This window comes from Carlito syrichta, unplaced genomic scaffold, assembly GCF_000164805.1.
Source record: "Carlito syrichta isolate Samal-C Ts95f unplaced genomic scaffold, Tarsius_syrichta-2.0.1 Scaffold255670, whole genome shotgun sequence".
In the NCBI taxonomy this organism is placed as follows: domain Eukaryota; kingdom Metazoa; phylum Chordata; class Mammalia; order Primates; family Tarsiidae; genus Carlito; species Carlito syrichta.
In genome coordinates, this window is record NW_007199766.1 from 188,663 (window position 1) to 211,834 (window position 23,172).

A 23,172-nucleotide genomic window follows, 5' to 3' on the forward strand; every position below is an offset into this window, starting at 1 on the left:
CCCGGCCACCGCAGCCTCAACCTGCTGTGCTCCGGCAATCCTTCCGCCTCAGCCTTCTGAGTAGCTGGAACTACAGGTGTGTGCTACCACACCTGGCTCATTTTGATTTATTGTAGAGATGAGGTCTCACCAAGTTGCGCCCAGGCGGGTCTCGAACCCATGGGCTCAGGCAATCACTCACCTCAACCTCCCAAAGGCACGGGATTACAGGCTGAGCCACAGAGCCCAACCCTAGTGTTGTTTAAATTCTCTAAATTCACATCGATCTTTTATCTGAAATTTCAAGTCATTATTGAAAGTAAGATATTCAATTATTTCACTGTTACCATGCTACTGTGTATTTTTTGCTTTATTTTGACAACATTTGGGAACTGTGATATCAGTTCTATACACATTTGTACCTGCTATTGATTGCAAATAAATAGACTTTTTAATCATTGTGTAACATCATTCTTTGCTTTTTGTGAGAGTATTTGTTTTTTGAGTCAGTCTCACTGTGTCACCCAGACGAGAGTACAGTGGTATGCAACCTTGGCTTCCTGGGTTCAAGCAATCATTCCCCCTGAGTCTTCCAAGTAGCTGGAATTACAGGCACACACCACCATGCTCAGCTAATTTTTTAAAATTATTATAGAGACATGGCCTCTTCGATTTGTCCACACTGGTCTTGAACACCTGAGTTCAGGCTCTTCTCTTTCTTCCACCTTCGAAACAAGTGACAATTTTTTACTTAATGATTCTGTCTAATAAAATGTTACAACCGTGATTTTTTGGTATTATCTGCATAGAATACAGTAATTTCTGTACATACGAGCCTTTAAGTTGCAATTTTTCAAAAATGTGAATGTGTGTTCCCTTGTTCAATCATGTGAACAATTTTGTGTGCTTGTTTTACTTTCTTTTTTGTTTGTTTTGGATGTATCATCTTATAAACAGCCTTATAAAACTGTTACACAATAGTATATAGTCGACTGTGTAAGTTGATACCATGGCTAACTTTGTTGAATGCAGTCTCAAAATGAAATTTGTTTGTATGGAGGGAACATACTGTATCTTTTTCCATCCTATTTCTTTCAGGCTGTTTGACATCTTATGGCTAAAGTAAATCGCTTAAAGCTGGTAGATTGTTAGATCATTATGTTTGTTAATTCATCATTAATTTTTAGTTATTAAGGCATTTAATGGTTTGCATTTAAAATAATTGCTGATAGGGAAAGAGTTACTGAAAGGACTGACCGAGAGCTGGAAGTCATTTTTTTTAGTATTGTTCTTAAACTCTAACACAATGATAGGTAAGTGGAGGCTATGTCCTGGAGAGATGCATCATTTTTAAAATCTTGTTCCTAAGCCTTAACACAATGATGAGAAAGTAGAAACTGTGTCCTGGAGAAATACATACTGTAGATAAAGATTAACTTTACTGATTTTATCTTCTCAGAAACACAGACTCCTTAAGCATGACCAGTTCTGGCATATTGTAATTGGTCTTTTTGGAAACCCAGACTTCTTAAGCATGACCAGTATCAATCCATTGTATACTCAGTGCACGGTGACCAGGACCCCCCTGAGGGTTTTCTGTCCAGGCTTCCTGGTGCCAGGCATCAGAGGTATCTAATAGCTTTTATCAGCAGGGCCTGGCAGAAGCAGCAGTCAAGCTTCCCTAGAGTAAAGGGAGTTTACAAGGCCTAAGACATCATGCATCGGGCAAGAACTGTGCAAGTCACAAAACTTGTGAATGTAAAAGTTATGCAGATTGCAAGACTTGTGACAACTCAGAAGGGGAAGCAGGTGGGGATTCAATCTTCCAGTAGATTGGGTGTTGTCTACAGAGAAGTCAAGGATACCCCGAAGCTATGCACTGGGAATGCATAAAAGATAAGGGGTAGTGCACCTTCCATTACATCTAGGGAATGTTGTTTAGGAATATACAGGAGCATTGGGATCCTTATCATTCCCTTCTCTAGGGCCTGTGATAATGTGGGCGGACATTAGTGAGCCTCTGTGTTCCAGGGTCTCCAAGACATTCACAGGTGGTCAATAGGGAAGGCACGGCACACATGTCTACCTGACTGCAACACCTCCAAGGGAGAGGATTTAAGCTGGGGCTCAAGGGACTATGAGGTCACACTCATCTAGAGCGTAGGCCCACTTCCTGTCTGTGGGAAGTGAACCTTTCTTAATGAAATCTTTTCTTTCACCAAGTTGTGTGTTGCAATTTTTTGCATTACTCGGATCTCTGGTTGCCAGCTAGCACCTCTGGCACACTGACTCTGGCAGTGATGCACCCCTCTCCACCCATTCACCCTCACCCTATCTTTACCCTATTACTTACTGTTGTCATTTTTCATTGTTTTCTGGGTTTTCCTGGACCTATGTTGCCCTTCCTTTTTCTCACTGCTTTCTTTGTGTTTTCATGAACTGTTATTTTGGTGGTGACATGCCTGATTAGTATTTTATTACCTTTTGAGTACCTTCTATGTGTATTTTCCCTGATTCCTGTGACAATTGGAGAGTGTATAACACATAGTAAAGTTGCACCAATACATCTTATTATCATAACAAGTTTGCCAGGTCCAGTGGCTCATGCCTGTAATCCCATCAACTTTAGGAGGCAGTGGTGAGAGAACTGCCTGACTTCTGGGGTTTGAGACCAACATGGGCAACACAGCAAGATCTAGTCTCTACAATGAATCAAAAAGTTACCAGTGTGTATGTGTCAGTAGTTTAGGCTACTTGGAAGGCTGAGGTTGGAGGATCTCCTGTGCCCAGGAGGTAGAGGCTGTGGAGGTTGTGAGCATGCCACTGCACTCCACCTGGCAGACAGAGTGAGACTCCAACTCAATAAATAAATAAATAAATAAATAAATAAATATGTATATAAATAAATGCTTATTTCTTGAAATTTTCTCATCAAATATTTTTATAAGTAATAAAATTCATTGTTTTCTTAAATGTCACTAATCTAATTACATGCTAATGATTCATATGTCTGCTTTTCATGGAAGCCCAACCAAAGTTGAAAATTGTAGTTATAGCCAGGCTGGGTGGCTCAGCCTGTAATCCCATGCTTTGGGAGGCTGAGGTGAGTAGATTACCTGAGCCCGTAGGTTCAAGACCCACCTGGGCAACTTGGTGAGACCTCATCTCTACAACAAATCAAAAAATCAGCCAGGCATGGTAGTGTGCACCTGTAGTTCCAACTACTTGGAAGGCTGAGGTGGAAGGATCACTGGAGCCCAGCAGGTCGAGGCTGCAGTGGCCGTGAGTGGCCACTGCACTCCAGTCTGGGTGACAGAGTGAGACTCTAACTCAAAAAAAAAAAAAAAAAAGAAAACTGTAGTTATGTAAAAGATTCTGTTGAAGCAGTGCAACTATGTTTATCTATGATTTTATGGGTTACAGTTTCTCATTATTTTTCTTTTATCTACAACTTCATATTTTGTGTTCATGTAGCATTCTTTCTTCACATCAGATAATTATTGTGCTAAGCGACACGAACCAGGCACACAATGAAAAATACTGTATGCAGGAAATCAAAAATCATTAGATTCATAGAAGGAGAAAGTACAATGGTGGTCACCAGGACCCACAGATGGGGAAACTGGGCGATGTTGTTCATTGGTTACAAAACTTTACTTATAAGTGTATACCATTGTGACTATAGTTAAAAATAATGTCTTATATGATTTGAAAATGTGCTAAAATTGAAGAAATTGTGTTGTTATTACAAAAAATAAAAATGGCAACTACTTAAGGTGATTGACATGCTCATTAACTTGATTGTAATCATTGTTTCACCACATATTGACATATCAACTCATTATATTTTATACAAGAAATAAGTGGTTATACAAATTTTGTTTCTGTTAAGTAACCCACATGTTAAATACACATACAAAAATACATGTATCTGAATGTATGTGAATTTCTTCCATCTAGAGTGATGTTTTGCTTTCTGGTAAAATTATGGAGTATGAATTTATTTATTTATTTAGAGTTGGATTCTCTCTGTTGCCCAGGCTAGAGTGCAGAGGTACACTCACAACCACCAAAACCTCAACCTGCTAATCTCAGCTTTCTAAATAGCTAGAACTACAGTCACACACCACCACACTTGGCTAATTTTTCTTAATTTATTGTAAAGATAAGGTCTGACCAACTTGCCCAGGCTGGTTTCAAACTCCTGGACTCAGTCAATGCTCTTCACTCTCCCTCCCAAAGTGCTGGGATTGCTGCATGAGCCACCAGCCTGGTTTGGAGTTTGAATTTCTATGGAATCATGTTTGAAAATTCCCTAGTTTAGGAAATCACAAAACAGAAAATATAAAACATCTGTTCACAATGTTCTTTGGATTTCAGAGTCAGATAAGAGAGTCACCACCATTTCCAACATAATGCAAAGAGGAAACCTAAAAAATAGTTTAACATGAAGTTTGTAAATAAATGAGGAGATATTTTCATGTGCCCCAACCATGCAAGCCTGACCATGCAGTCCCTTATAAGCCATAAGAAAATAGTGATGGCCAGGCTCAGTGGCTCAGCCTGTAATTCCAGCACTTCGGGAGGCCAAGGCAAGAGGATTGCCTGAGCCCACAGGTTTGAAACCCACCTGAGCAACTTTGTGAGACCTCATCTCTACAATAAGTCAAAGTGTAGCCAGGCATGGTAGTGTGTGCATGTAGTTCCAGCTACTTGGAAGGCTGAGGAGAAAGAATCACCAGAACACATCAGGTCGAGGCGGAGGTGGCTGGGAGCATGCCACTGCACTCCAGTCTAGGTGACAGAGTGAGACTCCAACTCAAAAAATAAAAAAAAGAGAATGGTGATTTTCACTGTAACCTTGAAGAAAAGTCACCAAAGTAAAACAAGAGTTTCTGGAACAATAGATGTCCTTTTGTGAGATAAAAAAATCGGAGGCTTCTCAGAACAATTTCCATAGGAGCAGACCACCTTCTCAAACCTCATTTGAAGTTCTGCTTCCACCTTGACCTGTTATCTGCTCTATGCACGTACACCTACCTGGGAGTCTGGTTATTTCACTGTGTCTCTTCACATTCCAGGGCTCCTTAATTTGCTCCAGACAGGTGATCAGGTCCAGTGTAGAGACAGCAAGTCCAGTTTATTAGAAAAAACAACATGACTCTTGCTGGGATTCTCCTTTTACAATCCTAGTACTGTGCTCACAAAAGAGTACACTATACAAGATTCTAGAAAATTAATCCCCAAATATTTTTCTTCAACAGAACCTTTAGAACACATCAGAAGAATTTGAAATTCAGAGGTCCTTTGCTCAGTTGTAGCAAACCAAAAGTAGATGGCAGCTATTGGGTTTTAAGTTGTGGGCAACAATATTTCATGCCCACAAATTTCTGGACTTAACAGTAATATAATGTGAAGGACACAGATCATTTCATCATTCATAATAGGGAACGGTTCAAGTAAAAATGAAACATCATCAATTCTTTCTTATCTACGCCAAGATATCACAAAGCTTTCATTGAAAGCAGGAATCTGAAACTCATTTGTGCAAAGAAGAAACTCAAAAAGTTTCTTCTACAAAACAACACAAAATCCTTGGTGTGGAATATAAATTGTTTCTTGAGATTATCTTCACCCAGAAACACTAGATTCCTAAGGTTCTCTAACATCATCTTCTTGTACAAAATCTGTTGAGCAAGATCTAGGTTTTCCCACTCTTCTGGAGAGAATTCTATGGCCACATCCTGAATGTCAACAGCCCCTGAAAATGACACATATTTATCAAGTGGCCATGGGATCTAGGTGAAATGAGAGTGAAGAGAACAGATTTTGACTGATATGACAACTGAAATTATCCAAAAAGACAATTTTAACACAGAAATAATCTCTAATGAAGTAAGTCTGAGTCATAAGAATGGAATAAAATCCACTCAGATAGTGTAGATACTTTACTTTTCTGAGTAATACAGTACAAAATTTGGGTACCAACACAGGCATGTGCATTTTTTAGTGCCATATTTACATCACACAGAATAATTGTAATATTGGTAGGACAGAAAATTCATAGTCAGTTAGAAGATCCTCATCAAGTTTAAATGTGTACATCAATGAATCTTGTTAAAATGCAGCTTCTGACTCACGCGATCTGGGGTAAACCTAAGTTTCCGCATTTTTTTTTTTTGAGTTGGATTCTCACTCTGTCACAGTCTGGAGTACTGTGGCACACACCCAGGCACTGTAGCCTTAGCCTGCTGGGATCTGGTGATCCTTCTGCCTCAGCCTTCCAAGTAGCCAGAACTATAGGCACGTGCTACTATACCTGACTAATTTTTTATTTATTGTAGAGATGAGGTCTCACCAAGTTGCCCAGGCAGGTCTCAAACCCACGGGCTCAGGTAAACCATTCACCTCAGCCTCCCAAAGTGCTGGGATTACAGGCTAAGCCACCAAGCCCAGTTAGTTTCTGCATTTTTCTTTCACTTGGGGTGGTCTTAATTTGTGCCCATTCTGGAGTGCAGTGGTGTAATCACAGCTCATTGTAGCCTTGGCCTCTGGGACTGAAAGGATCCACCCTTCTCAGTCTCCCAAATAGCTTGTACAAATTGGTGTCAGGTGCCAAGACACATAACACAACATCAGGGCTGAAAAATGATTATTATTATTTTGAGTTGGAGTCTCACTTGTCACCCAGACTGGAGTGCAGTGGCACACTCTTGGCCACCGCAGTCTTGTCTTGATGGGCTCCAGTGATCCTTCTGCCTCAGCCTTCCAAGTAACTGGAAAAATTATTAAATAAAAGGTTTGTAAACTATAATCTGAATCTAATAATAAAGAAAGAAATGTTTTGCGCAGAATTCTAGCAATAGGTATCTTCCAAGTTTTGTAACTCCCCAAAGTGCATTGATATAGTTTTTTTTTTAGCATCCTAGAGAGCAAGTCTCTTCTAATTATTTATTTCAACATTCCTAAGTTATTCTAAGCAGTAACTGCCACCCTACTTAAATGTGCGTATTATTCTTGTTCTGCATGGAGCGGATGGAGGATCCAGATGGAACCATAATAGTACTTGTTTCCATCCTTCACTAGGATCTGAGGATCTACCCATCTTCAATAGGAATCTTGGGTATCTGAGCCTTTCCATGTTTCACAGCCTCAAGGGAACATGTTTAATACTGCAGGTCATAAACTCATGGTGAGAACTGAGCATGGCAACTATGAAGCCTGAAAAAGTTAACAAAGAGAAGGCACTGGCACATAGGAAAAAATATTTTCTCAAAGTCCTTGAATATTACACGAAGAACAAAAACCAGTTAGACTCATTAGGCAGGGCCATCACAAGTGGCAGTAGAGGTTTATAAGTTCTAAAATCATGACTTTCCAATAGGAATAGGGACACTGTCCCTGAACTGGGACACACTTACCTGGGAATCAGCCATTTTTGCCTGTTCCTCCTCCTTCTCCGGCATTTCTTTTAGGTGACAGTGTCTGGAAAAATCAAATCTACTTGTTGAAAATATGACTTTTAAAAAAAAATTCAATTAAAAGTATTTTATGAGTCTGAGTCTCACTCCATCACCGAGGCAGGAATGAAGTGGCACCATCACAGCTTATCACAACCTTGACCAGAGCTCAAAGGATTTCTCCATCTCAGTATCCCAAGCAGGAGAAACTACAGACATGTGCGACCACTCTCAGCTACGTCATTTCAGCTTTTTTAGCTACATGGATATACTATTTTGTTCAGGTTGGTCTCAAATGCCTGGGCTCAAGCAATCCTCTCTCCTGTCTCTCCCCCCATCCCTGACCTGGATAAAAAACGAAAAAGCCCCCACGATCCAAAAGGAATCTTTAGGAAACCGGTCCCTCGTCTTCTCGGTCTTAATGGCTTCCCCAAATAACCTCACAGGCCCTGCTTCAACACTTTGTCTTGACTTTGGCTGTCTCGCCAAGCAAAACAGGATTTGCACCTGGTGACACCAACACTCAATGACCCTGATGACATACCCTGGGGACTTTCACCTTGATTTTCTCCTTCTCAAAGCCTTTCCTTCCAGGCCTTCTGGGGACTCCACACCACAAGCCCTGACAGGGGCTTAGGGATTCACTATCCGCTGTTGGCTGAAGGGGACTCCTTAGCGCTGTGACAGAGGCTCCCTTTAGCCTTGGGAAGGAGAGAGGAATTGGGCCAGGACCACAGCCCCTCCCCCATTGGTCAAATTTACCCCCCATGACCCTCCCCGGTCCCGCACATCTGGAGAGCGGGATTGTCTGGTAAAGCCTTCGCTGAGCGAGGTCGCTGCAGGGACAGGACCCTGGGGACCAGTCCAGCCCCACCCTGCGCCAATGAGACCGAACCGAGCTGCCGGTGGGGTGGCGTGCAGGCTCGGAGGTGACAGAAAGGCCAGTCCCGCCACAGCTGTTTCCTCCGTGTCCATTCGTCCTCCCCTTCTCGCACCCGCCCCCACACCCACCATCTCCCGGCTTTCGGATGTCCCAGCGTCCACCCTATGGACTCCCAGAACAAGCAGGTCACAGGGCGACAAAGGCTGAAGTAAGTACCGTGGTTTTCTTGGAGATGACCCACCATTTCCAGAGCGCCGGATACAAAAAGCCTGCTCAGCAACTGGAAGCCCCTTCCTTACTTCAGGCAACTCTCTCATTGGACAGTTTCCAAGTCATCATCCGCTGATTGGATAAGGCTCCAGACCCCGCCCCCATCTTGAGTGACAGGAGATGTGATCAAATGGGGCCACAGAGTACAAGAAAGAGACATGTCTCCTTACACCTTCTAAAAAGGGAATAAGCTTAGAGTTAAGGTATGCCAGAAAAGACTTTCATTTCACAGAGATCTGTCTGATTTGGCATTTTTTTTCACAGAATATATTTCATCTATAATTAGAAAAAGAAAAAAGTGTTTTCGTAGAGGGTTGACATGTCCCGCGCAACTCACGGACCAGGAGCTCATAAAACTCTTGAGTTCCTACATGCCCCGTGACGTGTGCGTATCAGTCATCTACTCACACCTACGTTTCCTGTGCATGGAGAAATATTAACTTTTGTCTCAAACCGTACTATCTGATGGCATCCACCGTCGCTCAAGATCCAAGGGGGTGGAGCCTGGACCTTTATTCGATCAACAGGAGGTGGCCTTGGAAATTGCTCAAGCAGAAGCCGGAAATGAGTGGGTGGTTTCTGGACTCTGATCGGGCCTTCCTCTCCTGCTTTTGTACACAAAGCTGGGTCGTCCCCACAGGGTTGTCTTCCTTCTCCATGAGGTCCACATGTCTTCCTTGCAGCCTCTGTCATCCTGTGACCTGCAGGTCACGGGAAAACCATAGGGAGGACGCTGCAACATCTGGAAGTTGGGAATGTGTATGGGGGCGGGATCCCGAGAGGGGAGAAGGATGGACCCTGATGGACCGGCCTCCCTGTAGTTCCGAGCCAGGACTTGATCCTGCACGCACCTCGGCAGCACAGCCCTGTCCACTCAACACAGGGTGGGGTTGGATCCGGACTCCAGGGTCCTGTCTCTGTGACTTCACCCTCTGAGCCATCTCCACACAGCTCTTCGCTCCTGATGTGATGGCTCGGGAGGTGGGTCATGTGGAGGATCATACCTGTGATGGGTGGAGGGTTATGGCCCCCATCCCTCTCCCCCTCAAGGTTAGAGAGGCTCCATCACTCGCTTAAGGAGTTCCCTTGGACCAGCAGAGGGTTGATAATCCCAAAGTTACAGCCAGGGCTCATGGTGTGGCATCCCCAGAGTGCCTGGGGGGAAAGGTTTTAAGTGGTTTTCCGAAAAAAAGATGCCACAGGTCAGAGTCTTAAACTACTCCAAGTGAGCATTTGGTCCCTGGTGAGAATTGAAATCCTGGAGGATGAAGCGTTTCCATGAGGTGAGGAAGGGACAGTAGAGTGTGTGGAGGGAGCTTCCAGAATCAAATTTCCATCTGAGCTGATTTCCCTCTGTCACTACCTAAGATTGAGCCACACTGGGATGCATCTCACAGTGAGAGGTGTTAGGGCACAGAAAGGGTGAGGGTGGATGGGTGAAGGGAGAGAGAGAGGAAGGGATGTGCACAGCATCGCCGGAGCTGGTGCCCAGAGGTGCGCACTGGCAACCCAGTGATCTGAGTAATGCAAAGAATTGCAACACACAAAGAGGTGAAAGAACACAAGATTTATTTAAGAAAATATCACTCCCCACAGATAGGAAGCGGGCCTACACCCTAGATGAGTGTGGCCTCATAGCCCCTCAAGCCCCGGCTTAAATCCTTTCCCTTGCAGGTGTTGCAGTCAGGTTGACATGTCTGCCGTGAATTCCCTATTGACCACCTGCAAATGTCTTGGAGACCCTGTGACACAGAGACCCATTAATGTCTGTCCACATTATCATAGCCCCTAGAGAAGGGCGTGACAAGGATTTGAATACTCCTGTACCTTCCTGAATGACATACCTTAGAGCTAATGAGGGTGCACTTCCCCTTATCTTATGTATTCCCAGGAGTTAGCTTCTGGAGATCCTTGACTTCCCTGTAGCTAGGGCCCAATCTCCTCGAAGATCGAATCCCCACCTACTTGCCCTCTGAGTGGTCATAACTTTTGTAATTACAAGTTTCATGACTTCTACAATCCTTGTCCAATGCATGATGTCTTAGACCTTGTAAATTCCCTTTACTCTAGGCAAGCTTGATTGCCACTGTGAAATACCTCTGTCATCAGGAAGTCTGTGTTTCTGAAAGGACAAAGTTGGCAAAGTTAATTTTTTTTTTGAGTTGGAGTCTCACTCTGTCACCCAGACTGGGGTGCAGTGACCGCTCCTGGCCACCGCAGCCTCGACCTGCTGGACTCTGGCAATCCTTCCACCTCAGCCTTCCAAGTAGCTGGAACTACAGGCACATGCTACCACACCCGGCTACTTTTTTGATTTATTGTAGAGATGGGGTCTCACCAAGTTGTCCAGGCAGGTCTCAAACCTGTGGGTTCAGGCAATCCACTCACCTCAGCCTCCCAAAGTATGAGATTAATTTTTATCTAAAGTATGCATTTCTCCATTCATAGCTTCTACTTTCTCATCATTGTGTTGTAAGAGGTGATGAATTGTATGGAACCTGTGTGAAACCTTGTATATTAACTGTGATGCATTATGTGAAATGTAATGAAACTATAACTCTCCCCTAACACTTAATAATTCTTGGAAACCCTGGAAAGAATGCCCAACTTGGAAACCCCAAGTGGCTATGTTAGATAAGTTAACCAGCTTTATCTGCTTCTGTAAACCCCGCTGGCAGTGTGTGAGTGTTGTGCAATAAGCCCCTTTCAAATTCTGGCAGGCTTTTCTGTTTTAATTGTGGCAGGCAGGCCCCTCTTATGGCGGGCTTTGTGTTGTTTGAATTTGAATTATAACAGCCTTGTGGATTAGGCGGGCTTTTGCATATTTAAGAAAGGCCCCAGTCACCATATGGGGCCCTCTCCTAGAGATTTGTTAAGTCTGGTGAGTGGCCCTGGTCAGTCGAACCTGGTAATAAACCTCTCTCTTGGTAAATTGTGAGTCGGTGCCATGAATCAAGCAATCGGACCCCGTATCAGTATCAGAGTTTAAGAACACAATAAAAAATGGCTTCTCAATTTCAGTCTGTCCTTTTAAGAGGGGTCCCCAAACTTGGAGACATTAAGCTACTGAGTCGCTTCAGCCTCTGTAAACTTTAATGGGCCATCAGAGAGTGTGATCTTTCAGGATGAAGATCCATTGTGTTTTCAATTGGGTCAGAACTATTTGTGTTGTGATGAGTGTGTTGAGTGTGGGGGACCCTGTGTCCTGGGCCTGCTTTCTCTAGCTGTGTGCTGCTGACTGTGGGTCCAGGTGAAGCAACATCAGCATTCAGAGGGGAGTTATTTTAAAAGCCTCTTCAGGAGCATGTTAAAACCTGGAAAATCACACTTTCTATTTTCTTTTTTTGAGTCATCCAAGCAGGAATGCAGTGGTTCAATCTCTACCTACTGGGCTCAAGTGATCCCTCTGCCTCAGCCTTCCAACTAGGTTGACTAGAGTCATGTGCTACCATGCTTGACTAATTTCTTGAATTGTTTAAAGATTTAGTCTTCCCAAGTTGCCCAGGTTGGTGTCAAACCTCTGGAATAAGGCAACCCTGTTGGCTCCTCAAAGTGCTGAGATGATAGGCTTAAGCCACTGTGTTCTGCTCAGAATCATGATTTTTTTAGAATGAAACCTAAAATACAGAACTATTTGTTTGCAAAGAGTTTAAGAGGTGATACTTTGCTAAAGAGATTTTTCCATCTCAGGTTCCCAAGCATCTGAAACTACAGGCATGTGCGACCACTCTCAGCTAATTTGTCTCAGCTTTTATAGCTACATGAATGTGCTATATTGCCCAGGTTGACCTCTAACTTCGGGATGAAGCAATCCTCTCCCCTCTTTCTCCCCTCATCACTGACCTAAATAAAAACAAACAAAAAAAATCACACACAACCCAAGAGGGGTATTTAGGATGTAGGTCCCTTGTCGTCTTGTTTTTTCTTTTTTGGGGGGGGTTGGAGTCTCACTCGGTCGCTCAGACTGGAGTGCAGTGGCCGCTCCCAGCCACTGCAGCCTCGCCTGCTGGGCTCCGGCGATCCTTCCGCCTCAGCCTTCCGAGTAGCCAGGATTACAGCTACCACGCCTGGCTGATTTTTTGACTTATTGTAGAGATGAGGTCTCGCTGCCCGGGTGGGTCTCGAACCCGCGGGCTCAGACAATCCAATCACCTCAGCTTCCCAAAGGCGTGGGATTACAGGCTAAGCCACCGAGCCCGGCTATCTTCTTGGTTTTAATGGTCCTCTAAATTAACTCCCATCCCCTGCTCCAACTCCTTGTCTTTACTTTGGCTCTCCCATCAGGCAGAACCAGGTTTGGACTTAGTGTCCATCTGCCAATGACCCTGATGACTTGTCCTAGGAATTTCTACCTGGATATTCCACATCAGGCAACTGCGGGGCTGACACCCACTAGCGCCTGCCCTTGGTCACCTTTCCCCTGCCCCTTCTCCAAGCCTTACCCCCCAGGCCCTTCGAGGACCCCAGACCACGAGCCCTGAGTGGTGGCTTAGGGATTCACAACCCGCTGTTTGCCCAAGGGAACTCCTTAACACTGTGTCAGAACCTCTGTTTAACCTTGGAAGAGGAGAGAGGGACAGGACCAGCACCACAGCCCCTAGCCCCAGGCACACCTCCCCCCCAGGACACTCATGGTTCCTGCACATCCAAAGCACAGAATTGCAAAGAGAGGCTTCAGGTGGGGCGAGGTCACTATGGGGACAGGCCAGACCAAGCTTATGCAGAGGAGACCGGGCCAAGCGGCCAATGGGGATGGGTCAAGAATCAGCAGTGAATGGGAGGTCGGTCTGCCACAGCCGGGTCATCCGTGTCCATCCTGCCTCTCGTTCTCGCACCCATCCCCATACTATCTCCCGGCTTCTGGGTGTCCCAGCATCCTCCCTACAGACTCCCCAGACCTACAGACTCCCCAGACTCCCCGCAGGTCACAGGGCGTAAAAGAAAAAAAGACACGCGGTTCTCTCCAAGATGATCCTGTACATCCACAGGCCCTGGATACAAAAATTCGGTCAGAACCCGGAAGCCGTCCCTTCACTTTCGGCTTCTCTCTGATTGGGCAGTTTCCCAGCTAGCATCCATTGACTGGATAAGGGTACAGACCACTACCCTTCTAATCTTGAGTGACAGTCGATGCGATCAGATGGGGCTGGAGGAGGCAAGAGAAAAAAAAGCATTTTTCTGCTTGTAGCATTTGGAGGTTGTGTTGTATTCTTGCATCGAAATTCGGGGGAGGGGAAGCAGGTGTGGCGCGCATTGTGGAGCATGCTGGGACTCTGGCACAGGAGTGGCGCCTGGGGGCTTGGTCGCTGGGCTGCAGGACTCCATCCCAGTCTGCAGTGACTGCAAAACACTCCAATGTTCCCTGTGAGTAGTTTTAAGGTGCTTCTACATTTTTTGCCCCTGTAGAGTCACATTCACCAGTGACATGTTGGACAAACTGGCCTTTGCCACACCCAAGTACCAAAGAAATAAGTCCCCTTAAAGAATAAAAAGAATAAATAAATAACAAGGTGGAAATAAATAAGTTAACTTCCCTCCGCATTCTCCTGTATAAGAAAAAAGAGTGTAAGCCAGGCTCGGTGGCTCAGCCTGTAATTCCAGCACTTTGGGAGCCTGAGGCGAGAGGATTGCCTGAGCCCATGGGTTCAAGACCCACCCAGGCAACTTGGCGAGACCTTGTCTCTACAATATATCCAAAATTAGCTGGGCGTGTTAGCCCACACCTGTAGTTCCAGCTACTTAGAAGGCTGAGGTGGAAGGATCGCCAGACCCAGCAGATCAAGGCTGTGGTAGCCAGGAGCGTGCCACCACACTCCAGTCTGGGCAACAGAGTGAGACTCCAACTCAAAAAAAAAAAAGAGTGTACGGCGACCCTTTGGGACCCCTTTGACTGTGGGAAGTTTTCTGTACTCTCAATAAATCCTGCTTTCAAAAAAAAAAAAAGAGAGAGAGTCTAAGAGAAAGAGAAATATACACAGATGTGAGAAGTCCACAAATCCAGGTAATCTCTTTACTTATCAGAATAGTTTGTTTTTTTTGAGTTGTAGTCTCACTCTGTCACCCAGACTGGCACAGCCTCGACCTGCTGGGATCCAGCGATCCTTCCTCCTCAGTCTTCCGAGTAGCCGGAATTACAGGCATGTGCTACCACGCCCGGCTGATTTTTAAAATTTATTTATTGTAGAGATGAGGTCTCACCAAGTTGCCCAGGGGGGTCTCGAACCCGCGGGCTCAGGCAATCCACTCACCTCGGCCTCCCAAAGTGCTGGGATTACAGGCTGAGCCAACGAGCCCGGCCGCTTCTCAGAATAAAGACTCTAAGCCGGGCTCAGTGACTCAGTCTGTAATTCCAGCACTTTGGGAGGCCGAGGTGAGTGGACTGCCTGAGTATGCAGGTTCAAGACCAGCTGGACAACTTGGCAAGACCTTATCTCTACCATAATCAAATAGCTGGGCTTGGAAGCACTTGCCAGTAGTTCCAGCTACTTGGAAGTCGAGGAAAAAGGATTGCATGAGCCCTGCAGGTCGACACTGGGGTGGCAAAGAGCATGCCACTGCACTCCAGCCTGGGGGACAGAGCGAGACTACAATTTAAAAATAAAGAAGCCAGGCTCTGTGGCTCAGCCTGTAATCCCATGCTTTGGGAGGCTGAGGTGAGTGGATTGCTTGAGCCCGCAGGTTCGAGACCCGCCTGGGCAACTTGGCGAGACCTCATCTCTACAATAAATCAAAAAAATAGCCAGGTGTGGTAGCACACACCTGTAGTTCAAGCTACTTGGAAGGCTGAGGTGGAAGGGTCGCCGGAGCCCAGCAGTTGGAGGCCACAATCTGGGCGACAGAGATTCCAACTCAAAAAAAAAAAAAAAAGACAACCACAGAAACCTGGTTTACCAGGATGAGGACAATGTCAACACACAATTTCTATTCCATACTAAGGATTTCAAATCCATTCTTTGTAGAAAAATCACAATTGAGTAGAAATGTAAAAATTATTAGAAATATTGTATCAGCACATTGCAACATTACATCATGATCAATCTCCCTGTATATCAGGAAAAAAATAGGAGATTCAACATTTGGGAATTCATGAATACAATTAGTCACATTAACAGAATCAATGAGAAAGTCATATGATCATGTTAACAGATTAAAATGATATTGCGACACACAAAGTAATCATATATGCAAAAATCAAATGATAGGATGTAGTGTAAAATATTTCTGAAACACATGAATATTAGTAGAAATGAAAAGTAATACAAATACATTTTTGGAAGAAATTTTAAATGGTATCACTAAGTTGATGATCCTCTAATCAGTTTATCAATTGAGCTTGATAATGACATAGACACCAGCTGTTTTTGTTCTGGAGAAAAAGTTTTTTGCACAAAGGAATATTTAAATTGGAAATCCATAAAAATCTGAAAAAAAAATAGGATGATACTGTACATAATAAGGACTGAAGCTCACACATGTGCAGACATTGTCTTCCAGTGTGTTTGTTTCTTGCAGTTCCTCCTTCTCACCCATGTCAGGGAGAGATGACACTGCCCTTCTGAGTGTTCAGAGACTTCTGGGTCAGTGTCTATGCATGGTAAGCCCTTAATTACAAATGACTTCTGATAAAAGAGTAACAAATATTATATGAAATGGAAGACCCATAACATATTGTCAGTGATGGATAATGTTCTAAAAACTACACGATTCTTCCATTAGTCACTTAAGAAGCATAAAATTCTGTTATATTTAAATGGGTGGAACTATGCTTTTATTCTATATAATTGTTTTAAAATTCGATGTTGCCATCGACATGGTGTCTGTAACTCATTTGATTCTTCTCCATTATGTCCCTTACTCTTTCACTTCTATTATATCTTCACACAGAAGTACGACTTTTTGTTCTTAAAATATGCTTCTTAGAAGCTGCTATTGGCAATCAAATCTTTCAGGTATTTTATCTGGAAAATATTTCTCTTTTTTCTATTCTTTAAATATATACAATTCTACCTTTAATACTTTATATCAGCATTGTTAATACTAGTTACTCTGTTTTCAAGAAAATACAAGTTTTGAAAATACCCTTAGTGTTTTTCGTGGTTTTATTTTGTAATTTTAACTTATATTCATTTATATAATTCTATTTATAATTTACAGACATACACAAGTTTTGAGTGTCATCTCTCTGCCACTCAGGCTGGAGTTCAGTGGCATGATCATGACTCAACTTATGGGTTCAGGCAATTCTTCCCCTAAGTCTCCTGAGTACCTGGGGACAACATGCGCCACCACACTCAACAGGTTTTCTTTGTTATTTTTGTAGATTGAGTTGCCCAGGCTGTTCTCAAACCCCTGGGCTCAAGACATCCTTCCACTTCAGTCACCCAAAGTACTGGGAATACAGTCCTGAGCCACCATGCCTCTCCCCTCACTGCTTTTAGGTGTTTTCCTCCTTTGTGGTATTATGCAGTTTGACTAATATTGCTTTTAATACTGTTTTATTTTTCTACTTTTGACACACTTTAATTCTAAATTTAGGAATTTATGTCTGGTTTCTAATTATTTTACAAACTTATAAATCATCAACTCTTTGGATATGACCTTTTATTTTTTTCACGTATTTTACTCAAACCACTACATAAATGTTTCAGGTTTCATATTTACGTTCAAGTCACCATTTATGTAGAACAGTAATCATGTTTTTGTCACTTGGACTTTGACACTTTGAGTAAATAAATTGTGCTCAATATTTCCACTCAGTATTTGTTATCAGTCCAATCTAATTTCATATTGTCTCAGCCTATAAATCCCAGCACTGTGGGAGTCCAAGGTAAGTGGATTTCGAGACCCTCCAGGGCAACTTGGCAAGACTGCATCTCTACAATAAAAACTAACCAGGCATGGTAAAGCTCATCTGTAGTTCTAGCTACTTGGAAGGCTGAGGCAGGATCACTGGAGCCCGGCAGGTCGAGGCTGTGGTGGCTGGGAGCGTTCAACCACACTCCAGTCTGGGTAACATAGTGTGACTCCAACTACCCCAAGATAAAAGAAATATACTTTACCAATATGTCATGAGCACATAAGACAGAAGTATATTCTTGTCTATTTTGACATATACTACCATAAAACATATACAAATCTATCATAAAAAGGCCAACAGAATTTATACACTTACGGGGTATACATGGCACCATCAGCAGTTGGGAAATGTGTAGATAAAATAATTTTGTGACCACATCTTGCTGCCAGGAGATTAATGTAAGGGTTGTGAGATTGTTTCACACACCATGTCATAATGTTTCCATATGAGCACTTGGTCTCTCCAGAATGAATCAAGGAAATTACAAAGAATAGTTGTATTTATGGCAAAACAGTGGAAAGGGAAGGGTATCAAGATATAAATGTGGAAGATATTCCAGAGCCCAGAGCCTACACTCCAGGAGTTAGAAGCAGATGACTTGAGGGGAAAAGTACTTCCAACCCGGTGCCAGATGACTGGAAAGGAAACAGAGGAGACTGGGAATGGTGGCTCATGTCTATAATTCCAGAACTTTGGGAAGCAAAGTAGAATAGACTTCCTTAGTCTAGGACTTCCAGGCCAGCCTGTGCAACTTGGTGAGACCTTGTCTTAACAATGAATCCAATAATTTGCTGGGAATTATGGCAAACATTTGTGCCACCAGCTATTCAGGAAGTTAAAGGAGAAAGATGGCCTAATATCAACAGGTGGAGATTGCAATGACCATGAATTTTCCAATGTATTCCAGTCTGGGCATCAGAGTGGAATATCCAACCTAATATATAAGTCTTTACAATAGTCAGGATTCAGAAAGTTAGGTCTTATAAATATACTCCTGCATAATCTTTATTACAATAATCAAATGACCCATAATTTAAAGCAAGAAAGAAAATATAACCTATAAAAAAGGATCACTAGAAACATCCTTCCATGAGTCACTGAATAGTTTATGGTCATCATTTACCTACAATCTTGAGTAAGATAGAATAGATTAACAATTATGGTAACATAGCAATTTATTGTGTGGACAACAAATGTTAATACTTTATAAGCAATACTGTTCATTAAAACAAATGAATTTACATAGCCTAAATAAACCTTCAAATTTCACTGTATGCTCGCTAGCAAAAAACAGATGAGAAACTTTCAAGCATTTCTGTTCTTCTGATAGTAGGATATATTTGTGAACCGCTTTCTTCAGTTTTCAAAATGGATTCTGGGTATTTACAAAACATAAACTTACAACATATACATTTTAAAAAAGTAATTATCTTTACTTTGATGTCTATGAAATTATTTATTTATATTATTCAAATTATGTTTATGGCTTGAAAATATTGCTATCATGAAGATGCATCAAGATATTAACGTTCTTTCCTCATTTTCTCGTTAACATGTAAGTAGTAAGACAAATGATTTCTAAAATCTCAATCATTCTTTGTCATATATTTCCATGGAAAAATGTCATCCTGAACACTCACCGCATGCTGAACTTACAATATTGCTCAATGTGAGTCACAAAAACCCCTTCACTTTGATCTTTCAAAGATTACATATCAGTGTTCCTTATCCTCTGTGAAAAACACAAGAGGACTGCTGGTGACCTACTATACGAGGACATTTCATAGCTCTAATGTACCAACAACTGACCCCAGGCTTTTACATAAACATTATGAACGAAGGCATAACATCATGTGAGTTGAATTACATCAATATTGTTTCCTGTTCAAATTATCCTCAAATTCTGTCAATGTACAACCAAAGGTATACATGGAATATACTTAAGCTTTTCTAAAAACAAAAACAAAATAAATCTTCTAATGCCATTCAATATCTGATATTTATTTCATCTTGACTTTTCAGTAAATAAGTTTCCATAAAAATTGCATTTGTAAAGTTTTCTATCTGAATACCCTAGTGTTTCCAATGGCATATATTTTGAAGGCCAGTCCACATTCTTTAAATTAGTAGATTCTCTACAATGCAGTTTAATGTCAAATAAAGTTTTTGCTGGTTAATATCTTTAGACATTTTTTACATGTGCACATTCAAAGGATTTGTGGTTTGAGTAAAGATAATGGTACTCTTTACATCTGTAAATTTCTAGCCATGCCTCTATGGTTTATAACTTGATATATAATTTTTCAGCCATTACATATACTGAAAATTTAGAGTATAAATTCTCTGAAGTTGAGAAAATGTAGAATAACAGTGAAAAGGTTTACTCCATTCGGCTCATCTATAGGGAATCCCAAAATATAGATACTCATATGTCAACCAAGTATTGAATGACAGCTAAAGGCTTTATCACATTCTCTCATTTATATTGTTTCTCCTCCATATGGGTTTTTACATGTGCAGCAAATCATACGTGAGAGCAACAGGCTTTACCAAATTTTTCGTATTTGTAGCATTTCTCTCCAGTATGAATAATCTTGTGTCCAGTAAATCTATTGTGAGAGTCAAAGGCTTTGCCACATTCTTCACATTTGTAGAGTTTCTCTCCAGTATGGCTCCTCACATGTATAGCAAATCATTTAAGAGCAAAAGGCTTTGCCACATTTGTCACACTTGTAGGGTTTCTCTCCAGTATGGATGGTCTTATGTCCAGCAAATGCTTTATAAGTATGAAAAGCTTAGCCACACTTTCCACAGTTATAGGGTTTCTTAATAGTATGGATCTTAACTTATTGAGAAAGTAGTGAAAGAGAGTGAATGACTTTTCCACATGTTGCACATTTGTAGGATTTCTCTACAGTATTGATGGTCATATATCAAGCAAATCTATTGTGAGAGCAAAAGGCTTTGCCACATTCTTCACACTTGTAGGGTTTCTCCCCAGTACGGATGGTCTTATGTCCAGCAAATCCTTTATGAGAGCAAAAGACTTTGCCACACTCTTCACATTTGTAAGGTTTCTCCCCAGTATGGATGATCTTATGTTCAGTAAATACTTTATGGGAGCAAAAGGCTTAGCCACATTCTTCACATTTGTAGAGTTTCTATCCAGTATGGATCCTCGTATGTGTAACAAATCTTTTATGAGAGCAAAAGCCTTTGCCACATTCATCACATTTGTAGGGTTTCTCTTTAGTATGGATGGTCTTATGTCCAGCAAATCCTTCATGAGTGCAAAAAGCTTTGCCACACTTTTCACATTTGTAGTTTCTCAACAGTATGGATCTTGACATGTTGAGTAAGTAATGAATGACAGTGAAAGGCTTTGCCACATATTTCACATTTGTAGGGTTTCTCTCCAGTATGGATACGCTGGTGTACAGTAAGTGTCGAGTTCTGAGTAAAGCCTTTGCCACATTCCTCACATTTGTAGGGTTTCTTTCCAGTATGAATCATAGTATGTCGAGCAAGGTTTGAATGATTGTGAAAGGCTTTGCCACATTCTTCACATTTGTAGGGTTTTTCTCCAGTATGGATGGTCATGTGTCCAACAAATCCATAATGAGACCTAAAGGCTTTACCACATTCTTCACATTTGTAGGGTTTCTCTCTGGTATGGATACGCTGATGTACAATAAGTGTCGAGTACTGAGTAAAGCCTTTGCCACATTCTTCACATTTGTAGGGCTTCTTTCCAGTATGAATCATAGTATGTCGAGCAAGGTTTGAACGATTGTGAAAGGCTTTGCCACATTCTTCACATTTGTACGGTTTTTCTCCAGTATGGATGGTCATGTGTCCAACAAATCCATAATGAGACCGAAAGGTTTTACCACATTCTTCACATTTGTAACATTTCTCTCCAGTATGGGTACTCTGATGTACAATAAGCTTTGAGTTCCGATAAAAGCCTTTGCCACATTCTGCACATTTATAGGGTTTCTCTCCAGTATGAACACTCTGATGTTGAATAAGACTTGAGTGCCAACCGAAGGCTTTGCCACATTCTTCACATTTGTAGGGTTTCTCTCCAGTATGGATACGCTGATGTACAACAAGCTTTGAGTAGTGAGTAAAGCCTTTGCCACATTCTGCACATTTATAGGGTTTCTCTCCAGTATGAACACTCTGATGTTGAATAAGACCTGAGTGCCAACGAAAGGCTTTGCCACATTCTTCACATTTGTAGGGTTTCTTTCCAGTATGAATCATAGTATGTCGAGCAAGGTTTGAACGATTGTGGAAGGCTTTGCCACATTCTTCACATTTGTAGGGTTTTTCTCCAGTATGGGTGGTCATGTGTCCAACAAATCCATAATGAGACCGAAAGGTTTTACCACATTCTACACATTTGTAACATTTCTCTCCAGTATGGGTACTCTGATGTACAATAAGCTTTGAGTTCCGATAAAAGCCTTTGCCACATTCTGCACATTTATAGGGTTTCTCTCCAGTATGAACACTCTGATGTTGAATAAGACTTGAGTGCCAACCAAAGGCTTTGCCACATTCTTCACATTTGTAGGGTTTCTCTCCAGTATGGATACGCTGATGTACAACAAGCTTTGAGTAGTGAGTAAAGCCTTTGCCACATTCTGCACATTTATAGGGTTTCTCTCCAGTATGAACACTCTGATGTTGAATAAGAACTGAGTGCCAACGAAAGGCTTTGCCACATTCCTCACATTTGTAGGGTTTCTCTCCAGTATGGATACGCTGATGTGCAATAAGCTTTGAGTACTGAATAAAACCTTTGCCACATTCTGCACATTTGTAGGATTTCTCTCCAGTGTGGATGGTCTTATGTCCAGCAAACCCTCCTTGAGAGCGAAAGGCTTTGCCACATTCTTTACATTTGTAGGGTTTCTCTCCAGTATGGATCACCATATGTTGAGTAAGGTGTGAATGAGAGCAAAAGGCTTTCCCACATTCTGCACATTTGTAGGGTTTCTCTCCAGTATGGATCATCATATGTCGAACAAGGTCTGAACGACTGTGAAAGGTTTTGCTGCATTCTTCACATTTGTAGGGTTTCTTTCCAGTATGGATTACAGTATGTTGATCAAGGTCTGAATGAGTATGAAAGGCTTTGCCACATTCTTCACATTGGAAGCCTCTCTCTCCAATGTGGATTCTTTCACATCTATTTAGATAAGGTGATTTTCTAAATGTTTTCCCACATGTAGTGTGTACATTTCCTCCACTATTTTTTTGATGTTGACTACACTTTGAGGACTGGTTAAACATTTTGCCATATTCATGTTTGAAAGTCATTTTAGAAATATGGATACTCTGGTGGATAAATTTGGAGTGTTGATGAAAGACTTTCCCACTTTTATTATATTTGTAATGGTTATTTGCTATTGAGCATGCTATCTGCCCTTCACCCTTATGCACACTATCCCAAGATCTTTTTAAGCATAGGATTTTAAGGCCAAATTTTCCATATTTTCCCATCGGGTTCTTTGTAGGTGAGTCTTCTATGCTCTTCTCTGGTAAAAGGCCCTCAGTGTAATGAGAAGTCACAACTGAAAATTATGAAAATAAAAATTTATTCCATATACTAGACTCAGGTGAATATCCTTTAAAAGTGAAACATAGCTGGGCTCGGTGGCTCAGCCTGTAATCCCATGCCTTTGGGAGGCTGAGGTGAGTGGATTGCCTGA

The 23,172-nt window shown here is 42.1% G+C and overlaps 1 protein-coding gene across 1 annotated transcript in view; it reads right to left on the reverse strand.

Annotated features, from left to right (window-relative positions):
• Positions 1-1,601: 1,601 nt before the first annotated feature.
• LOC103253877 (zinc finger protein 595-like) overlaps positions 1,602-23,172 on the reverse strand; it is a 28,761-nt gene continuing 7,190 nt past the window's right edge. Inside the window, 9 exon segments of the mRNA XM_021709557.1 lie at positions 1,602-1,660; positions 5,615-5,777; positions 7,401-7,464; positions 8,212-8,484; positions 9,047-9,293; positions 20,000-20,139; positions 20,141-20,225; positions 20,418-20,712; positions 20,798-23,034. Coding sequence (XP_021565232.1) covers positions 1,602-1,660; positions 5,615-5,777; positions 7,401-7,464; positions 8,212-8,484; positions 9,047-9,293; positions 20,000-20,139; positions 20,141-20,225; positions 20,418-20,712; positions 20,798-23,034 — 3,563 coding nt within the window.